Here is a 16,142-nt window from a genome sequence, read left to right on the forward strand (position 1 = left end):
GATAATGGAAGAGAAGGCAGTAAGGGGAAGATGGGCAGAATATTTTAGGGAGTTGCTAAATGTGAAGGAGGATAGGGAGGGAAAGATAGCTGCAGTGGGAAATGCGAAGAAAATGAGAGTGATGAGTGAAGAGAATGGAGGAGAAATAAGGAAGGATGAGGTGAAGGCAGTTGTTAATTATTTGAATTGTCTGTTTATTATCTAACTATACCTATGCATTTATTTATGTATTTTATTTGTTATTTACATTATTATAGTTTTTATTTATTATTTTATTATTAATATGATTTTTTTTTTTCGCATCCGACCTAGATATGGATCAAAAGGTCTCCTGTCGGCATGCTCCGCCTTTGTAAGATGATGAAAGCAGGTAAGGCACCTGGTCTGGATGGATGCCATGCAGAATGTCTGAAAAAGGGAGGTACAGTGATGGTGGACTGACTGGTGAGGTTATTTAAGGTTTGCTGGAGAGAGGGTAGTGTGCCGGAGGACTGGAGGAGTGCCTGTATAGTTTCTCTTTACAAGGTAAAAGGGGACAATTGTGAATGTAATAGTTTCAGAGGGATTAGCCTGTTAAGTGTAGTTGGGAAGGCTTATGGGAGGATCTTGATTGAGAGGATTAGGAGAGGAACAGGGGGAGTAAATGGTGAGGAACAGTGTGGTTTTAGGACAGGTAGAGGTTGTGTAGATCAGATCTTTGTGGTAAGACAGATATGTGAGAAAGCTATAGGAAAGGGGAAGGATGTTTTTTGGGCTTTTATGGATCTGGAAAAGGCCTTACATTAGGGTAGACAGAAAGGCACTGTGGGAGGTTATGCAGATATACGGGATAGGAGGAAAGCTTCTCGGAGCTGTCAAGAGTTTTTATTGAGAGTAGTAGAGCTTGTGTCAGGATTAGAAATGGAGAGAGTGAGTGGTTTGAGGTAAAGGTGGGACTTCGTCAAGGATGCGTTATGTCGCCCTGGCTGTTCAACTTATACATGGATGGGGTGGTGCGAGAGGTAAATGCAAGGGTAGTGGGTCAGGGATTGGAGATGGTTAAAGAAAATGGAGAAAAATGGGAGGTGAGCCAGCTGTTGTTTGCGGACGACACTGCGCTTGTGACAGGATCGGAGGAGGGATTGAGGAAGTTGGTGACAGAGTTTGGGAGAGTATGTGATAGAAGAAAGCTAAATATAAATGTAGGTAAAAGTAAGGCGATGAGATGTACAAGGGGTGAAAGTGGCAGTAGGACTGGAAGTGAGCATTAACCTCTTCAGTACGGGCCTTAAATCTCGCGGGCAGCAGCCGCTGCCAGCCGTACGTGTCGTAATAATACTCGCATCATAAAATATAGTCACCGCTTATATCGATCGTTCTCTCTTTCACCCGTGAATTTTGATAACCATAGAAAATATGATTAAAGACAGTTTAGAGAGTACGTCATTACGCAGGGGCAACTACAATAAATATAATCAAGACGCCGATATGGCAGCCTCGCGTATCCACTTGCTCCTCATGCCGCCTATGTATGCGGCACCGTATGGAAGGGGTTAGGGGAGAGCGACTGGAGGAAGTGGATAGTTTTAGATACTTGGGTGCAAATGTGGCAGGGAAAGGTGGAGTGAAGGTGGAGGTAGAATGTAGATTGAGAGAAGCGAGTAAATGCCTTGGTGGATTAAAGAGCGTAATGAGGAATAGACATTTGGGAATGGATGCTAAGAGGAGACTGTATGAAGGAGTGATTATGCCAACAGCACTGTATGGGGCAGAAACATGGAACATAAGAGAAGAAGAGAGAAGGTGTTTGAATGTGTTTGAGATGAGGTGTCTGAGAAGTATGATGGGGGTTACTAGGCTAGATAGAGTGAGAATTGAGGAGGTGAGGAGAACAGGGGTGGAAAGGGAGTTGGGAGATAGGGTTGATGAAAGAATATTAGATTGGTTTGGACACATGGAAAGAATGAGTGAAGAAAGACTAGTAAAAGAGGTATGGAAGGCGGATGTGGAGGGAGTGAACATGAGGGGACGTCCTAGGATGAGGTGGATGGATGGGGTGAAGGGGGCTTTGGGGAAGAGGGGAATGTCTGTCGAGGAAGGACGGGAGAGGACAGAAGACAGGGGTGAATGGAAAATGGTTGTATATGGATGATGTTGTGATTGCATGAGGTGGAATGGGCGGGGGGATGGGAGGTGAGGTAGTATGTGTGAGCAAAATTTGACGCAGCCAGAAGGGATTTCTCCCAGTCTTCTCCTTTTATGCAATGGAGGGACGGAGAGGGGGGGGGTCGCCGATTTAATGAAGCAGCCTTGCTGTGGATGTGCTGTGTCTTGCGACACTGCTTCTGACCCAGGGCAGTGGACAAGGTGCAGGGATGACCCATCATCCAGGAGGTGCTAAGATAAGAGGGTGGGTGGAGGGGTGTGGAGTGTATTCAGGGATGGAATGGGTGGAAATGATTTTATGCCTTTTCCTTTTTGGCTACCTCCCTTGTAAGGGGGAAAAAGCCTTGGTATATGTATGTATGTACTCTGATTTCTTTTACAAACATGATATTTTTCATTCCCCCTAGACATTTACTTGTCTCCTTTACTCTACTATTCACCTCCATCTCCACTCATCCATTCACTGTTACTTATGACCCATAATATTTGAAACTCCACTTCCTCCAAATTTTTGCGCTTCAAACTCACATTCAATTGCCATCATCATCACTCCAATTACATCTCATCACATTACTTTTGCCCATATTTACTTTCAGTGCTCTACTCTCACAGTGAAATCATCACAAACATGAGAAATGTCCTCAATATAAGGGTGAAAATATATCCCCTGCAGAGTTAGCAGCTGAGATGGAGTTAGGAATTTGAAGACAGCAAAGAATACTTCATTTCAATGTGCCTGCTCTAACACTAGTTGAAATGCAAGTTTTCTTGTTGAATTTACTGGTGAAGGATAGATCAAAACTATCTAGTGTTAGAAGAAAAAGCTGTTCTATTAAAGAAGATAGGATATCTCCAAGAAAAATTGTCAGGTTTACAGGTAAAGCAATTGAACCTTGGAGACATTCAATGACATCAGGTTCTTACTCTTTACTGGTGTACAGCATCACACTATTTATTGTACTTCAAACTTACTTGTGTGTGAGAGGAAGTTTGATGCAGTCCGAAGGGATTTCTCCCCGTCTACTCCTTTTCTGCATGGGGGGACAGAGGGGGGTCATCGAATTTATGAAGCGGCCTTGCTGTGGATGTGGTGTGTCTTGCAACACTGCTTCTGACCCAGGGCAGTGGACAGGATGCAGGGATGACCTGTCATCCAGGAGGTGCCAAGATAAGAGGGAGGGAGGAGGGTGGAGGGGAGTGGAATATATAGGAAATGGAATGGGTGGGAGTGGTTTCTATGCCTTTTTCTTTTTGGCTACCCCCCATGTAGGGGGAAAAGGCCTTTGGTATATGTATGTATGTATGAACTTACTTGTACTCCAGCTGCTGTTTCATGAGATATGGATGCATATATGCAAGGAACTTTTCCAGATGATCCAATCGATCACGGTAGGGCACGATTAATGCAATCTGTTGAAAAAAATAAGAATGAAGTTCCATGATTAGGAGTTTGTAAAACAAATAATCTATCCCTCAATATCACTACCTCAATATACTATTTGGTATAATATTTCATGCACAGTTGGACCACAGATATTTTGGTATGTTCAACTTGACCTTATTTCAAAACACTTTCACATATTCTGCTGGATTTCATTTTAACTTTCAAAATGATGGCAAACTCCCTAGTAATGCATAAATAAACTATTTACCTAAATGGGAGAGTTACTTTACTGCACCATGGTTTTCATGAAAAAATGCTGGCTATTATGTGGCATACTTATGTGAGCACTAATACAGATTTCTATGTGAGACAACCCTTCCCTCCATCATGAGTGCATGTAGCAACATGTAGAGGTAGTACAGTAAAGCATCTTTTAACCAGGAATGTATAAATATGAATGACCCAACAACTGGTTAGTGAAAAAGGAACCAAATTGAGCATTCACAAAAATATGAAAAGATGAAAAGTGGTGGAATACCTTTTAAGTTGTCTACTCAAACATACATCATTTATGGGTTCTTGTCATAACTAAAAACAAGTGTATGGGTGGCCAGGTCTAGCCACATAAGTCTACTACATATAAAAGGCTCCTGGCCAAGTCTGGTTGTACCACTGCTTAGTGGGGATTCCTCTGTGGGAGTAGATATCAATATAATTTTTTTTTTTATCAATATTGACACTCTTAGGTATATTTACCCCCTAACTGGAAAAAATAAATCATCTGGTTATTGCCTGACCTGGACATATCTGGAAAAGGTGTTTTACTGCACTTGGACAAAGCCATCAGGAAGGTGAATCCAGCAAGTACTCAATTCTTATCAGCATGGCCCATATGGAGTACAGACTGTGTACAACTTATGCAGTCAGTAGTTTTGGGGCTTTAGTGACATCCAAATAAACATAACCATTATCCATTTTGTTTTTTCACTCAGAGAAATGCTGATCAGTTAACTTGTATCCTTCCTTTCCAGTCTTATCATACATACATATACTAAAGGCTTTTTCCCCCTTATAAGGGAGGTAGCCAAAAAACAAAGGCATAAAAACCATTCCCACCCATTCCATCCCCTACATACTCCACTCCCTTCCCTCTTATCTTGGCACCCTAGATGATAGGTCATCCCTGCATCTTGCCTACTGCCATGGGTCAGAAGCAGTGTCACAAGACACAGCACATCCACAGCAAGACTGCTTCATTAAATTGGAGACCCCCCTCTCTGTCCCCTCATGCTGGAAAGGAAAAGACGGGGAGAAATCCCTTTGGGCTGTGTCAATATTTCTCACACATACTCCCTCAACCCCCATCCCCTACCCACTCCACCTCCTGCATCACAGCATCATCCATACACAACCATTCTCCATTCAAGCCTATCTTCTGTACTCTCCCTTCCTTCCTCAACAGACATTCCCCTCTTTCCCAATGCCCCTTTTAACCCCATCCATCTATCTCATCCTAGGTCAACTCCCCTCATCTTCACTCCTTCCCCACCTCTTTTACTAATCTTTCTTCACTCATTCTTTCCATGTGTCCAAACCATCCCAATACTCTTTCATCAACCCTATCTCCCAGCTCCCTTTCCACCCGTTCTCCTCCTCACCTCCTCATTTCTCACTCTATCCTGCCTAGTAACCCTCATCATACTTCTCAGGCACCTCATCTCAAATACATTCAAATTCCTCTCTTATGTTCCATGTTTCTGCCCTGTACAGTGCTGTCGGTACAATCACTCCTTCATACAGTCTCCTCATAGCATCCATTCCCAAATGTCTATTTCTCATCACACTTTTTAATACCCGAAGACATTTTACTCACTTCTCTCAATCTTATCATTCCACCTTATTATTTTTCCTAAGCATCCTTTGATAAGGGAAAAGCATACTGTCACCTTGTTCCCATGCAAACTGTAAAAAGTGGCTAAATGATGTGTTTGTGCATGTGCATTAAAAATACTACTGGAAGAACTTACCCTATATCGAGACTGACAATGTCGTGGACTATATGCTCCATCTTTGTACTGGTAATTCTTGACTTGTGCAATATCAAAACTTTGATTGAAATTGCTTGGGATTTTTATTCTATTATCTAGCTGAGTTGGCACATGAGGACACCATTTCTCATGTGTCACACTAGATCCAATTAAACCAATCAATTGTGAGGGAATGTCTGATGCAGGCACGAAGTCAAAAGAGGTGTCTGCATATTTCCCACATAGCAAAGGCCCTATCCAATTAATAAAAAGGAAGGCTAAACTCCAGAATAGAATCTTTGAATAATTTACATCCACAGACTTTACTGGAACATCTGGATGAGCCATGTCCAGTACAGTACTGGAACAGCAATGTTGCAGAGCGCTACTAAAATAGTTGAATTCTTTATTGAATACTAAGACTTTATAGCTTTTGCAATTCTCTTAACCCTTCAAGCACAAATTTTATTTGGGCTTTTATCTTGGCAGACTTCTTGGTTGATTCTTCAACCTTTTTTGTGAGAATATAAATTTTCTTTTGGGAAAATTTCACAGCCTCATCTAGAGTCAACTCAACGTGAAATCCTAAACCAACATCCACATAAATATATGAAACATCTGGTCTGAAAAAGAAAAAAGAACAAACAAGTAAATGAATGAGAATGAATGCTAACTGATTAGAGAAAAAAAAAAAAAAAAAAAAAAAAAAATCACAGGAAAGTATAAGAATAATAAAATCATTCATAAAAAATGGTAATTCTATTTACACATGAGCTTGAACATAAAAATTGGAACCAAGGTCAACTTGACTCCTCAATCCATCTTCAGTAGAGGAATCCTGGATGCATTTAATAGTTTGCTTCAGTTGGGAGAATTCTGCGATGGACTCATATAGCTTGTCACGTTCTTCTAATACTACCCTGTTGAGAATAGAATTTATGAATTAAGATAAGATAATTCAGTCTGCCACTGCAAGACTACCTTATGCTAGTTCTCATCAGTGGTGCCTATATTTACCTAATACAAATATTTACCTATAAATAACAATGTATTTATAAATACATATCATGTTAAACGCAAAAAAATTATAATCTACATACATCAAATCCTTGCGAAGGACATCATTCAGGAAATGCTCATATTTCTTTATCTTTTCATCATAGTCCATATCACGTTGCTTTGGAAAACCAGATTAAAAAACTGGCTTCCCTGTTATTCCTATTGTGAGAGAATCAACTAAATTAATTTCATGACCAACTGTAACATTAAACATGCTTCTATTACTCTGTAAAAAGCTATATTAATCATACGAGTATTGAGAATGATATGAAAAGAAATAATGGAGTCCCAATGTTTCCTCATATCTTACTTAATTTGGGGACAACAACAAGTACCTGCTTGTGGTTGTTCTGCACAAACCTACTTCCTGTCACCCATCTACAGGTACAGTTCTGAGCTGGAACTCAGTCTCCAGACTGGAATCGGAATCTACCTACTTCAACTATTTTTTTCCACTCTCATGGATGATGGATCGTCCCTGCATCCAACAACTGCCCTGGGTCAAACACAATGCAGCAAGACACAGTACATCCATAGCAACGCTGCTGCACTTAAATGACAACCTCCCTCTATGCAGAAAGAGAGATGATGGGGAGAAATCACTTTGGGCTGCATCGAAATATCATTCACACAAACATCCCTACCCCTCCATCCAACCTGCTTCCTTGCAAAACAGTATCATCCATACATAGTCATTCTCCACTCATCCCTATCTTGTGCCTTCTCCCTTCTTTGCTCAATGGGTCCTTCACCCTATCCATCCATCTCATCCTTGGTCGTCCCCTAAGTTCACTCCTTCCATATCTCTTTTACTAATCTTTCATTACTTTTTCCATGTGTACAAAACAATCCCAATAATCTTTCATCACCCCTATCTGCTATCTCCTTTTCCACTTCTGCTCTCCTCCCTTTGTTTCTCACTCTATCCAACCTAATAACCCCTACCATACTTCTCGGACATTTCACCTCAAACACATTTAAACTATTCCTCTCTTAAAATCCAAGTCTCTGCCCCATTCAATCCCGATGGCAAAATCACCCCTTCATACAATCTCCTCTTTCTATCCATTCCCAGCTGCCTATTTCTCATAACATTATAGTCCCTCAAGGCATTTACTTGCTTCTCAATCTACAATTTACCTCCACCTCCATTCCTCCCTTCCCTGTCACATGCGACCCCAAATGCCTAAAGCTATTCACTTCCTCCAGCCTCTCTCCCTTTACACTTGTTTCCAACTCACTGCCATCCTCTACACTCATACATCTTATCACCTTACTTTTACCCACATGTCTTCAACTTTCTCTTACTGCATACTTTTCCAAACTCTATCACTAACTTCCTTAATGCCTCCTCTGACCCTGCTACAAGTGCAGCATTGTTAGCAAACAACATCTGCTTCCACTTTTTTCCATTTTCTTTAACAATCTCCATTCCCTTGCCCATTAGCCTCGACTTAACCTCCTGCACCACCCCATCCATGTACACACTGAACAGCCATGGCAACATGACACAGCCCTGATGCAGTCCCACATTTACCTCAGACCACTTGTTTTCTCCATTCCCCATTCTAGCACAGGGTCTACTACTTTCGTAAAAACTCTTGACTGCCCTTAACAGCTTTCCCCCAATCCCATATTTGGACGAAGAAATAATTTAAAAAATATTGGTCACACTGATAAATCCTAGACTAGAATATGCGGTGACATTGTGGTCACCCAGTACCAAAAAGAATATAAAGAAAATAGAAAGAATTCAGAGAGCACCAACAAAAATGGCACCTGCACTCCCAAACTTGTCACATGAGGAGAGATTGGTTAAAGTAGATTTACCGACTCTGGAGCAAAGAAAAGAGAGATGTGACCTACTGACCATCTACAGAATCATGAAAGGCACAGAAATACTTGATAGAGAGGACTTGTTAAACTGGGACAGGAGGAGCACAAGAGGACATGGAAAGAAAATAAAAAAACATAGCTACAGAAGAGATCTGAAAAAAACAGTTTTCCACATAGAGTGGTAGACACTTGGAACAAACTGGACAAGGAAATAGTGTGCGCAAAAACCATTCATGAGTTTAAAAGCAAACTTGACACTGCGAGATACAAAGGTGGGACACCACGAACATAGCTCCTCTTCCCGCAGAATACAACTAGGTAAATCTGCAAAACCTGCTACAGTGCCTTCCTTTCCACTCTGCCATAAGTTTTTTCCAAATCCAGGGGAATGTCTGTTGAGGAAGGATGGGAGAGGACAGAAGACAGGGGTGAATGGAGAATGGTTGTATATGGATGATGTGATTGCATGAGGTGGAATGGGCGGGTGGATGGGGGGTGAGGTAGTATGTGTGAGCAAAATTTGACGCAGCCAGAAGGGATTTCTCCCCGTCCTCTCATTGTATGCAATGGGGGGACAGAGAAGGGGGGTCGCCAATTTAATGAAGCGGCCTCGCTGTGGATGTGCTGTGTCTTGCGACACTGCTTCTGACCCAGGGCAGTGGACAAGGTGCAGGGATGACCCGTCATTCAGGAGGTGCTAAGATAAGAGGGAGGGTGGAGGGGTGTGGAGTGTATTCAGGGATGGAATGGGTGGGAATGATTTTATGCCTTTTTCTTTTTGGCTACCCCCCTTGTAAGGGGGAAAAAGCCTTGGTATATGTATGTATGTATAAAGAGAGAAAAAAAAAAAAAGTTTTTGCCCCTTATATTTTATTTTGCTTCTTTTCTTTTTTCTTTATACTTATCATATTTTTCTCTCATCCTACTTTGTAACTAGTCTCTGAATGCTCACTTCTATTCTATTACCTTCATCCCATCACTCACTACCTTTCCTTCTGTTCCCTCCCACCCTTCTTGTTCCATATACAATCATTCTTTGCACACTTTGTCACTTCCTCCTTGAAACACCCTCATTCCTTTTCCACACTAACTTCCACTCTATCCTTCACCACCTCCCACACTTCTCCTTGTACTCCTGCTCCTTTTCCTTCTTATTTAAACAGTTTGCTCTAAGCATCTCCTTGGCTTCTGTCCTTTTCCTCTTTCTCCATCTATCCTCCACTCTCAACTTACCTTCCACCAAAAAATGATGTGATTTCCCCCCACTCTTTCCCCTAAGAACATGGACATCCAACTCTTCTCCTGGGTACCACTATATAGTCCATTATAGCCCTTTCATCCACCATCCTCTCCCATGTGTACTTATGCTTGACTCTTCCTAAACACTGTTAGCTATCATCAATTCTCTAGACACATTGCCACGATCAACTCTCCACTAAGATTTTTTCCTGGCACTCCACACTTCCCAACCATTGTCTATTGGTTCATCTACTCTAGCACTGAGATCTCCTAATATCACTAGCTTGACATTTCTCCCTAAACCCCCTATGCACTTATCCAAAGAACCTTCCTTTCCTCTATACTCTTTTCACTACCAGGCCCACATCTCCCTTCCCAGTTTCACCTTCATCCACATTAACCTTGAAGAAACCTCCTTCCACTCCAACGCATGCTCATCTATTTCTTCACTTACTAATAGAGCCACCCCTTCTTTCTCTCATCCTCTCTTCACTCCTGACACCCTCCCCACTACACTCCCAAACTCAAACCCGCTCCTCCCTTTCAACTTAGTTTCACTTAATGCCATAACACCTTTCTTCTCACAAACACACTGCACATCTCTTCCCTTTTACTCTCATCTGTACCACACCCACGCACATTAAAAGACCCAAACTTTAGGGTTTTGGTTGGAAAACTCTTCCCAGACCCTCTTATGCCTATATATATATATATATTTTTTTTTTTTTAGAAATGTCCCCTTTTTGGGGCTACAGAGATTAGGATGCCTTGTCCTATATATATATATATATATATATATATATATATATATATATATATATATATATATATATATATTATTTTTTTAAATGTCCCCTTTTTGGGGCTACAGAGATTAGGATGCCTTGTCCTATCTTTTATCCTGTTTTAGTTACCTTTTACAATTCAAGTGGGAACCCTTGGTGACAGTATTCTTTCTCTGCCTACCACAGGGTTCAAGGAAAATGGAAATGTATATTCAGAGAGGTGGTACAGGAGAGTATTAAGAGTTGGGGGCAAACAGCATCATGGAGGGACAGTCATAGTATAATAAAGTAGCATAATTTCTCTATGAATAGAGTTTTCCTTTCACACAGGCAAAATGATGTACAACTCTGGGGCCAAATTTATAAAAGGTCTTAGCCTCTTAGTCTAGACATCTTTAAAATGGTGGAGATTTTACCTAAATCCCTGTGTCGGTGACCTAAATACTTATGTCTAGACATAGGGATTTAGGTAAAATCTCCACCATTTTGAAGATTCATGTCTAGACTCATGGGTTACGATCTTTTATAAATTTGGCCTCTGGTCCATAGGAACACCCCATATAGACCCTCCATTATCAACTGCATGCTACCGAGATTTTAACATCACAATAACATGCAACCAATACATTAGACAGTAAATAATGAACAAGTCAATTGTCCATTACTGTTTATCTTCACTGATAGGCAAGTATGCTGGGGCAAGAATACCATGGGTGACAGAGAAATTCTGAAAACAAATTGGATTTAACATGATAAAACAAGAAATATGTTATTATTTCTGGGTTTATACCAATAGTACACATTTTCATATTACATGATTATTAAACATGACAGAAACCTATGTGTAGGTAAAGAATCTATTGTATACACAAATCTGAGTTGTTGAATGACCGCTTAACCTCTTCAATACGAGTCAAATTCTCATGGTAACAGCTGTCTGATGTATGATGATGCATCACAATACTCACATTATAAAATACAAAATTACAGCTGTATTACTCACTCTCTTTCACTCTGAATATTAATAACCACAGAAAATATGATCAAGCCAGTTCACAGAATATGGGGGTCACTTAGCTACAACTTCAAAATAAATATAATTAAGGTGCCAGCGCCAGCATCCTCATATACCCACTCTTGCCTCATGACACCTATATAGGCATCATCATATGGAAGTGGTTAATGGTAATAAGGAGAAGAAACCATGGTAAAATCAGCCTAATTCTGTCATTGTATACTTTTGAATCATTGGGCTGCATGAAAAAAAAAAAAAAAAAAAAAAAATCCTTGCAACAAAGATGCCGTTAGCCTTTCCCCATTAGAGTTTAGCATGCTGAATCCAGAAATTAAATTATACTAAATTTTTCAGGGAGGTTCTCACTTTTTTGTAATAACCAAAACTAAATGATTCAGGTTTATCATGTCATGTAGAAATGTGTCTGAGCCAGGTCTATAAAATTCCTGTAAATTTATATAGGTAAGTAAAGGCAAACAGAGGTTGACAGGCCATGTTATCTTAATGAGAAGAAACATAATCATGATGAATGTACGTTACACACATATCTGCTTACGAAAATCACAATAGTGTTAAAATATTTGAGGCCAGCTATTCTCCCTGAAAGGCACACTTTCTAGACTTTCTCTTGTGTGTTGGTATATCAGCAGATGTTGCCTGGCTTCTTTGCAAAGTATGTACTGCTTCCCAAAAGATTTTTCACTGCTAACCTTGAGCTTAGCAATTGTGCAGATTCTTTTGACAGCCCAAGATCTTGAACAAGGTCATCTAGCTCACTATGTTCAAACAACTGAGAGCTTTTCCTAGGGATCCCGGTAGGGTGAAACTCTTCATACACATCTGCTCGAAGAGTTACTTGAACTGCTATGATGCACATTCTCAGAACAAATTGGTAATGGGACGTCATCACTGTGTGGTACAGGTCACATAGCTGATGGAATGTTTGGACATTTAATGTGTTTCATGCTTTTAGTATTCCTCCCTAGTGGTTTCACCATACAGAAATAGCAGTCATCATGGTGATTTTTCAGTTCCCGCCAAACCATTGGTATACCAAATAGCATTGACTTATGTTTCCCTTTACTCCAGAGACTACTAAATGACTTTACCAAAGCGTTCGACAATGTGCCACACCAGAGACTACTAAATAAAATCAAAGCCCATGGCATAGGAGGAAAAGTGTTATAATGGATTAGAGCTTGGATCAGTAACAGAAAACAGCGGGTCGCCATAAATGGAGTAAAATCTAGGTGGGTTATGTTACTGGTGGGGTTCCCCAGGGCTTCATTTTGGGTACCTTGCTGTTCATTATGTACATAAACAACTTAAATGATGGGATAAATAGTGATGTTAGTAAGTTTGCAGATGACACTAAAATAGGACGCCAAATTAGGTCAGGAGACGACGCAAAGATTCTGCAGGATGATCTTAACAAATTGTTCACATAGTCGGTGAAATGGCAAATGAACTTCAATATCTCTAAGTGTAGCGTGTTAAACGTTGGGCTACATAACCCCGAAAATAGATACAGCTTAGATAACACGCTTTTAGAAAAAACTGATTGCGAGACTTGGGAGTTCTAGTGAGTCTGGACCTTAAAACCAGGAAACAGTGCATTAGTGCCAGGAATAAAGCTAACAGAGCATTAGGTTTCATTGCTAGGATGGTAACGAATAGAAGTGCAGAGGTAATTATCAAACCCTATCTAGCAATTGTTAGACCCATCCTTGACTATGCGGTACGGTTTTGGTCTCCGTCCTACAGAATGGACATCAATTCACTAGAATCAGTACAGAGGAGAATGATGAAAATGATACATGGGCTCATAAATCTACCTTACAAAGAGAGGTTTAGACACCTTAAATTACACTCTCTGGAAAGACGCAGAGTGCGGGGTGATCTAATAGAGGTGTTCAAGTGGATCAAAGGCTTTAACAAGGCTGATGCAAACAAGGTCATCATATTAAAACAACAGGGCAGGACTCGCAGTAATGGGTTTAAACTGGACAAATTTAGATTTAAGAAGGAAATAGGCAAGAATTGGTTTACTAATAGGGTGGTTGATAAATGGAATAGACTTAGTAACCATATAGTAAGCACTGAAACTATCAGTTGTTTTCAGAAATGATTAGACAACTTTATGGATGGGGATGACAGGTGGTGATGGATACGGATCTGCCTAGTGTAGGCCTTATGGTCTCTTGCAGTCTCCTTCCTTCTTATGTAATGGGCTGAACCCAGAAACACAGTTCACGCAGGTAATGTGAGGAGCACATGGCTTGTCCTAATCTCCTAGTTCAATGGGAAAGTAGTCACGATACAGACGTTTTACTGAAGATGTGATAGTGCATATTTGTTTTGAGTGTGCGTACTCTCCGCATATGTAGCACAACAAGTCAGGACTGTTCTTGCAAGTCTGTGTTATCCTTCAGTTAATCTGCAGCAAAAGAAATAAACATAAGACAATATCAGTGATCCCACGCGGATATTACACATTAATAATTCATACATAGCTGCCTATGCACCTAGCACTATAAAACATGCTGTGTAACACAAAAACCAGAACCCTATTAGCAAAACAAACACCACCACAGTGTTCAGCATGCAAATTGGTCTAGAAAATCATATTGTCATTTATGTTACATTTTTGATGTGGCCCAGTGATATAATAGTTTCATAACTGGCATCAATCAATCAATCTGTTGCCCTAGATCTCTCATACAGAAGACCCACAACTCCTAGGTAACTGGCAGTCACCAGAATGGCCCACACTTAAAGTAATATTGTGTTTCTCCCTTGTTATTGAATGGGTGGGGCAGTGTAGGATGAAGTGTTCAGTGTCTTCAGAGATGATTGCATGGTTGTGTCTATGGTCCATGCCCACTCTGTGACTGTGTTGGCATATTTAATTTCTCTCTGAATTTTGATGAATCTTCCCTAAGGTAGGCCTTCAATATTGCTTGAAAATCAATATAACTTGTGAGTAGGACTTCCAGCATTAGTTCATCTGAACTAATACCCTTGGAATTTTCTTTAAAACTTTTGTGCAGATAATTTTCCTAGATATAACCTTCTCCCAGGTTTTTCCTTTCTAAACTCATTGTACAGTAAAAATAAAGCTTGTTAAAAAATCACCATGTTCAAGACGAATAGATTATGGGGAGGTTTGGTGAAAAATTTAATTTTAGGAACAAACCATGCGTGCATAATAATAATAATAATAATAAAAACAATAAAAAATCTTCATTGCAACATCATAACATGATTCTGAGTTTTAATGTAAATTGCCTTGCATTTGGTTAATCAAATAATTACTAACAAACTGATTTAAGGTGAATGAATGGTTCTATTTCTGTATCACGCAAAAAAAATATTCTTTGTATTTGAAAGATACATTTCTTCTATGGAATGGTTAAATTAGATGATTAGGTAAGGTTATAAATAGGTAAGGAGGGTTAGGAGTTATTGGACAACACAAGTTTCATGGAAATTATCAGTGTTTGCATGATTCTGGAATCTTACCATGAAATAATACCATATACATCAATATCATTAAAGAACCAGTGGTTGAAATGAGTTTAATTGAAAAGCAAGAAAAATATCTTAATTTGAGACGGTAACGAACAGACCAGATCATAACAACTCTAACCTACACCAGTTTTTCTTCATTTCCGTTAGCACATGAATCATTATACTATAAAAACCTATTCAGAAAACAAATGTATATTATTAATCAAATTATCCTGCTTACTTGTATAACATGTAAACTTACATCAACTATTTACAAGTTACACTAGAACAAATAATTATTATTTGTTCTAGTGTAACTTGTAAATATAATATCAGTCTTGATAGCTTTTTATCGGCTATTTTGACAAATACATGTAGCTTGATTCTGGAATTTTACCATGAAATAATACTATATACATCAAAATCATCAAAGAATCAGTGGTTGTAATGAGTTTAACTGTACGGCAATAAAATTAATTTAATTCGAGTACGTAACGAACAGTTACAAACCGATAGTAGTGACAACTCTAACCTTCATCACATTTTTTATCTAATTTCTGTTAGCACATGAACTATTTTACTATAAAAAACCTATTCAGACAACGACAGTGGATATTACTAATCGAATAACCCTGCTAGCTCATAAGACGTGAACTTACATAAACTATTTTCAGTTCTAAGACAGACAGTCCTGACAGCTCTCTCTCATAGGGTACTTTGACAAACGCATATTGTAAAGTTTACATAGGAATAAGGGAACACTTATATATGTTTTTTTCTTATTTTGATGCAATTATGATATTATGTAAAATGGTATAAAATAAAATTATATTAGAGATAGTTCAACAATTTATCAAAGCAATGAGGTAATAGTAAATAGGCGGGAATTTTAAATAGTCATTAATAATATTGTGAAACTTCATATGCCGTGGATAATTATTTCATATTTTTGTACAGTGATATATATATATATATATATATATATATATATATATATATATATATATATATATATATATATATATATATATATATATATATATATAATATTTTTAATTGGGTATGTGTAATATGTATCGGGTATTGTAGCGTTATTCATAGTATAATGAGATTTCGTTTGCCATGGATAAATGTTTCTTATT

At 39.1% G+C, this 16,142-nt stretch overlaps 2 protein-coding genes across 3 annotated transcripts; both read right to left on the bottom strand.

Annotated features, from left to right (window-relative positions):
* Nucleotides 1-283: 283 nt before the first annotated feature.
* Nucleotides 284-5,904, bottom strand: LOC143041544 (beta-1,4-galactosyltransferase 3-like). 2 transcript variants are annotated; one of them, XM_076213541.1, is made up of 3 exons: nucleotides 5,557-5,904; nucleotides 3,458-3,555; nucleotides 284-408 (listed from the first exon to the last, which is right to left on the bottom strand). In XM_076213541.1, the coding sequence occupies exons 1-3, from the start codon at nucleotides 5,902-5,904 to the stop codon at nucleotides 309-311; spliced, it is 546 nt and encodes a 181-aa protein (XP_076069656.1). In that variant the 3' UTR covers nucleotides 284-308. The 2 variants fall into 2 exon arrangements, with proteins under 2 accessions (XP_076069656.1, XP_076069655.1); XM_076213540.1 differs by lacking the exon at nucleotides 284-408 and adding an exon at nucleotides 3,081-3,291.
* A 76-nt stretch (nucleotides 5,905-5,980) lies between these two features.
* On the bottom strand, nucleotides 5,981-15,776 carry LOC143041545 (protein UXT-like). The gene is made up of 4 exons (XM_076213542.1): nucleotides 15,660-15,776; nucleotides 6,657-6,774; nucleotides 6,324-6,476; nucleotides 5,981-6,179 (listed from the first exon to the last, which is right to left on the bottom strand). Exons 2-4 carry the CDS (start codon nucleotides 6,722-6,724, stop codon nucleotides 5,981-5,983), a joined length of 420 nt encoding a protein of 139 aa, XP_076069657.1. The 5' UTR covers nucleotides 6,725-6,774; nucleotides 15,660-15,776.
* Between the last annotated feature and the right edge of the window lie 366 nt (nucleotides 15,777-16,142).

The sequence above is a fragment of the Oratosquilla oratoria genome, chromosome 31, assembly GCF_046742065.1.
Source record: "Oratosquilla oratoria isolate Oo_2021 chromosome 31, ASM4674206v1, whole genome shotgun sequence".
Classification (NCBI taxonomy): domain Eukaryota; kingdom Metazoa; phylum Arthropoda; class Malacostraca; order Stomatopoda; family Squillidae; genus Oratosquilla; species Oratosquilla oratoria.

Bases quoted from the DNA above. Each gene is read 5' to 3' on its own strand.
- LOC143041544 (XM_076213540.1), bottom strand. From the start codon at position 5,904: ATGGCTCATCCAGATGTTCCAGTAAAGTCTGTGGATGTAAATTATTCA. The intron at 3,556-5,556 runs GTAAGTTCTTCC...TTTTTTCAACAG, and splicing joins ATTGTCAGTCTCGATATAGG to ATTGCATTAATCGTGCCCTA. The intron at 3,292-3,457 runs GTAAGTTCATAC...CCTGGATGACAG, and splicing joins AAACAGCAGCTGGAGTACAA to GTCATCCCTGCATCCTGTCC.
- LOC143041545 (XM_076213542.1), bottom strand. From the start codon at position 6,724: ATGGACTATGATGAAAAGATAAAGAAATATGAGCATTTCCTGAATGAT. The intron at 6,477-6,656 runs GTATGTAGATTA...TATTCTCAACAG, and splicing joins GTCCTTCGCAAGGATTTGAT to GGTAGTATTAGAAGAACGTG. The intron at 6,180-6,323 runs GTAAATAGAATT...TTTCTTTTTCAG, and splicing joins TTTTATGTTCAAGCTCATGT to ACCAGATGTTTCATATATTT.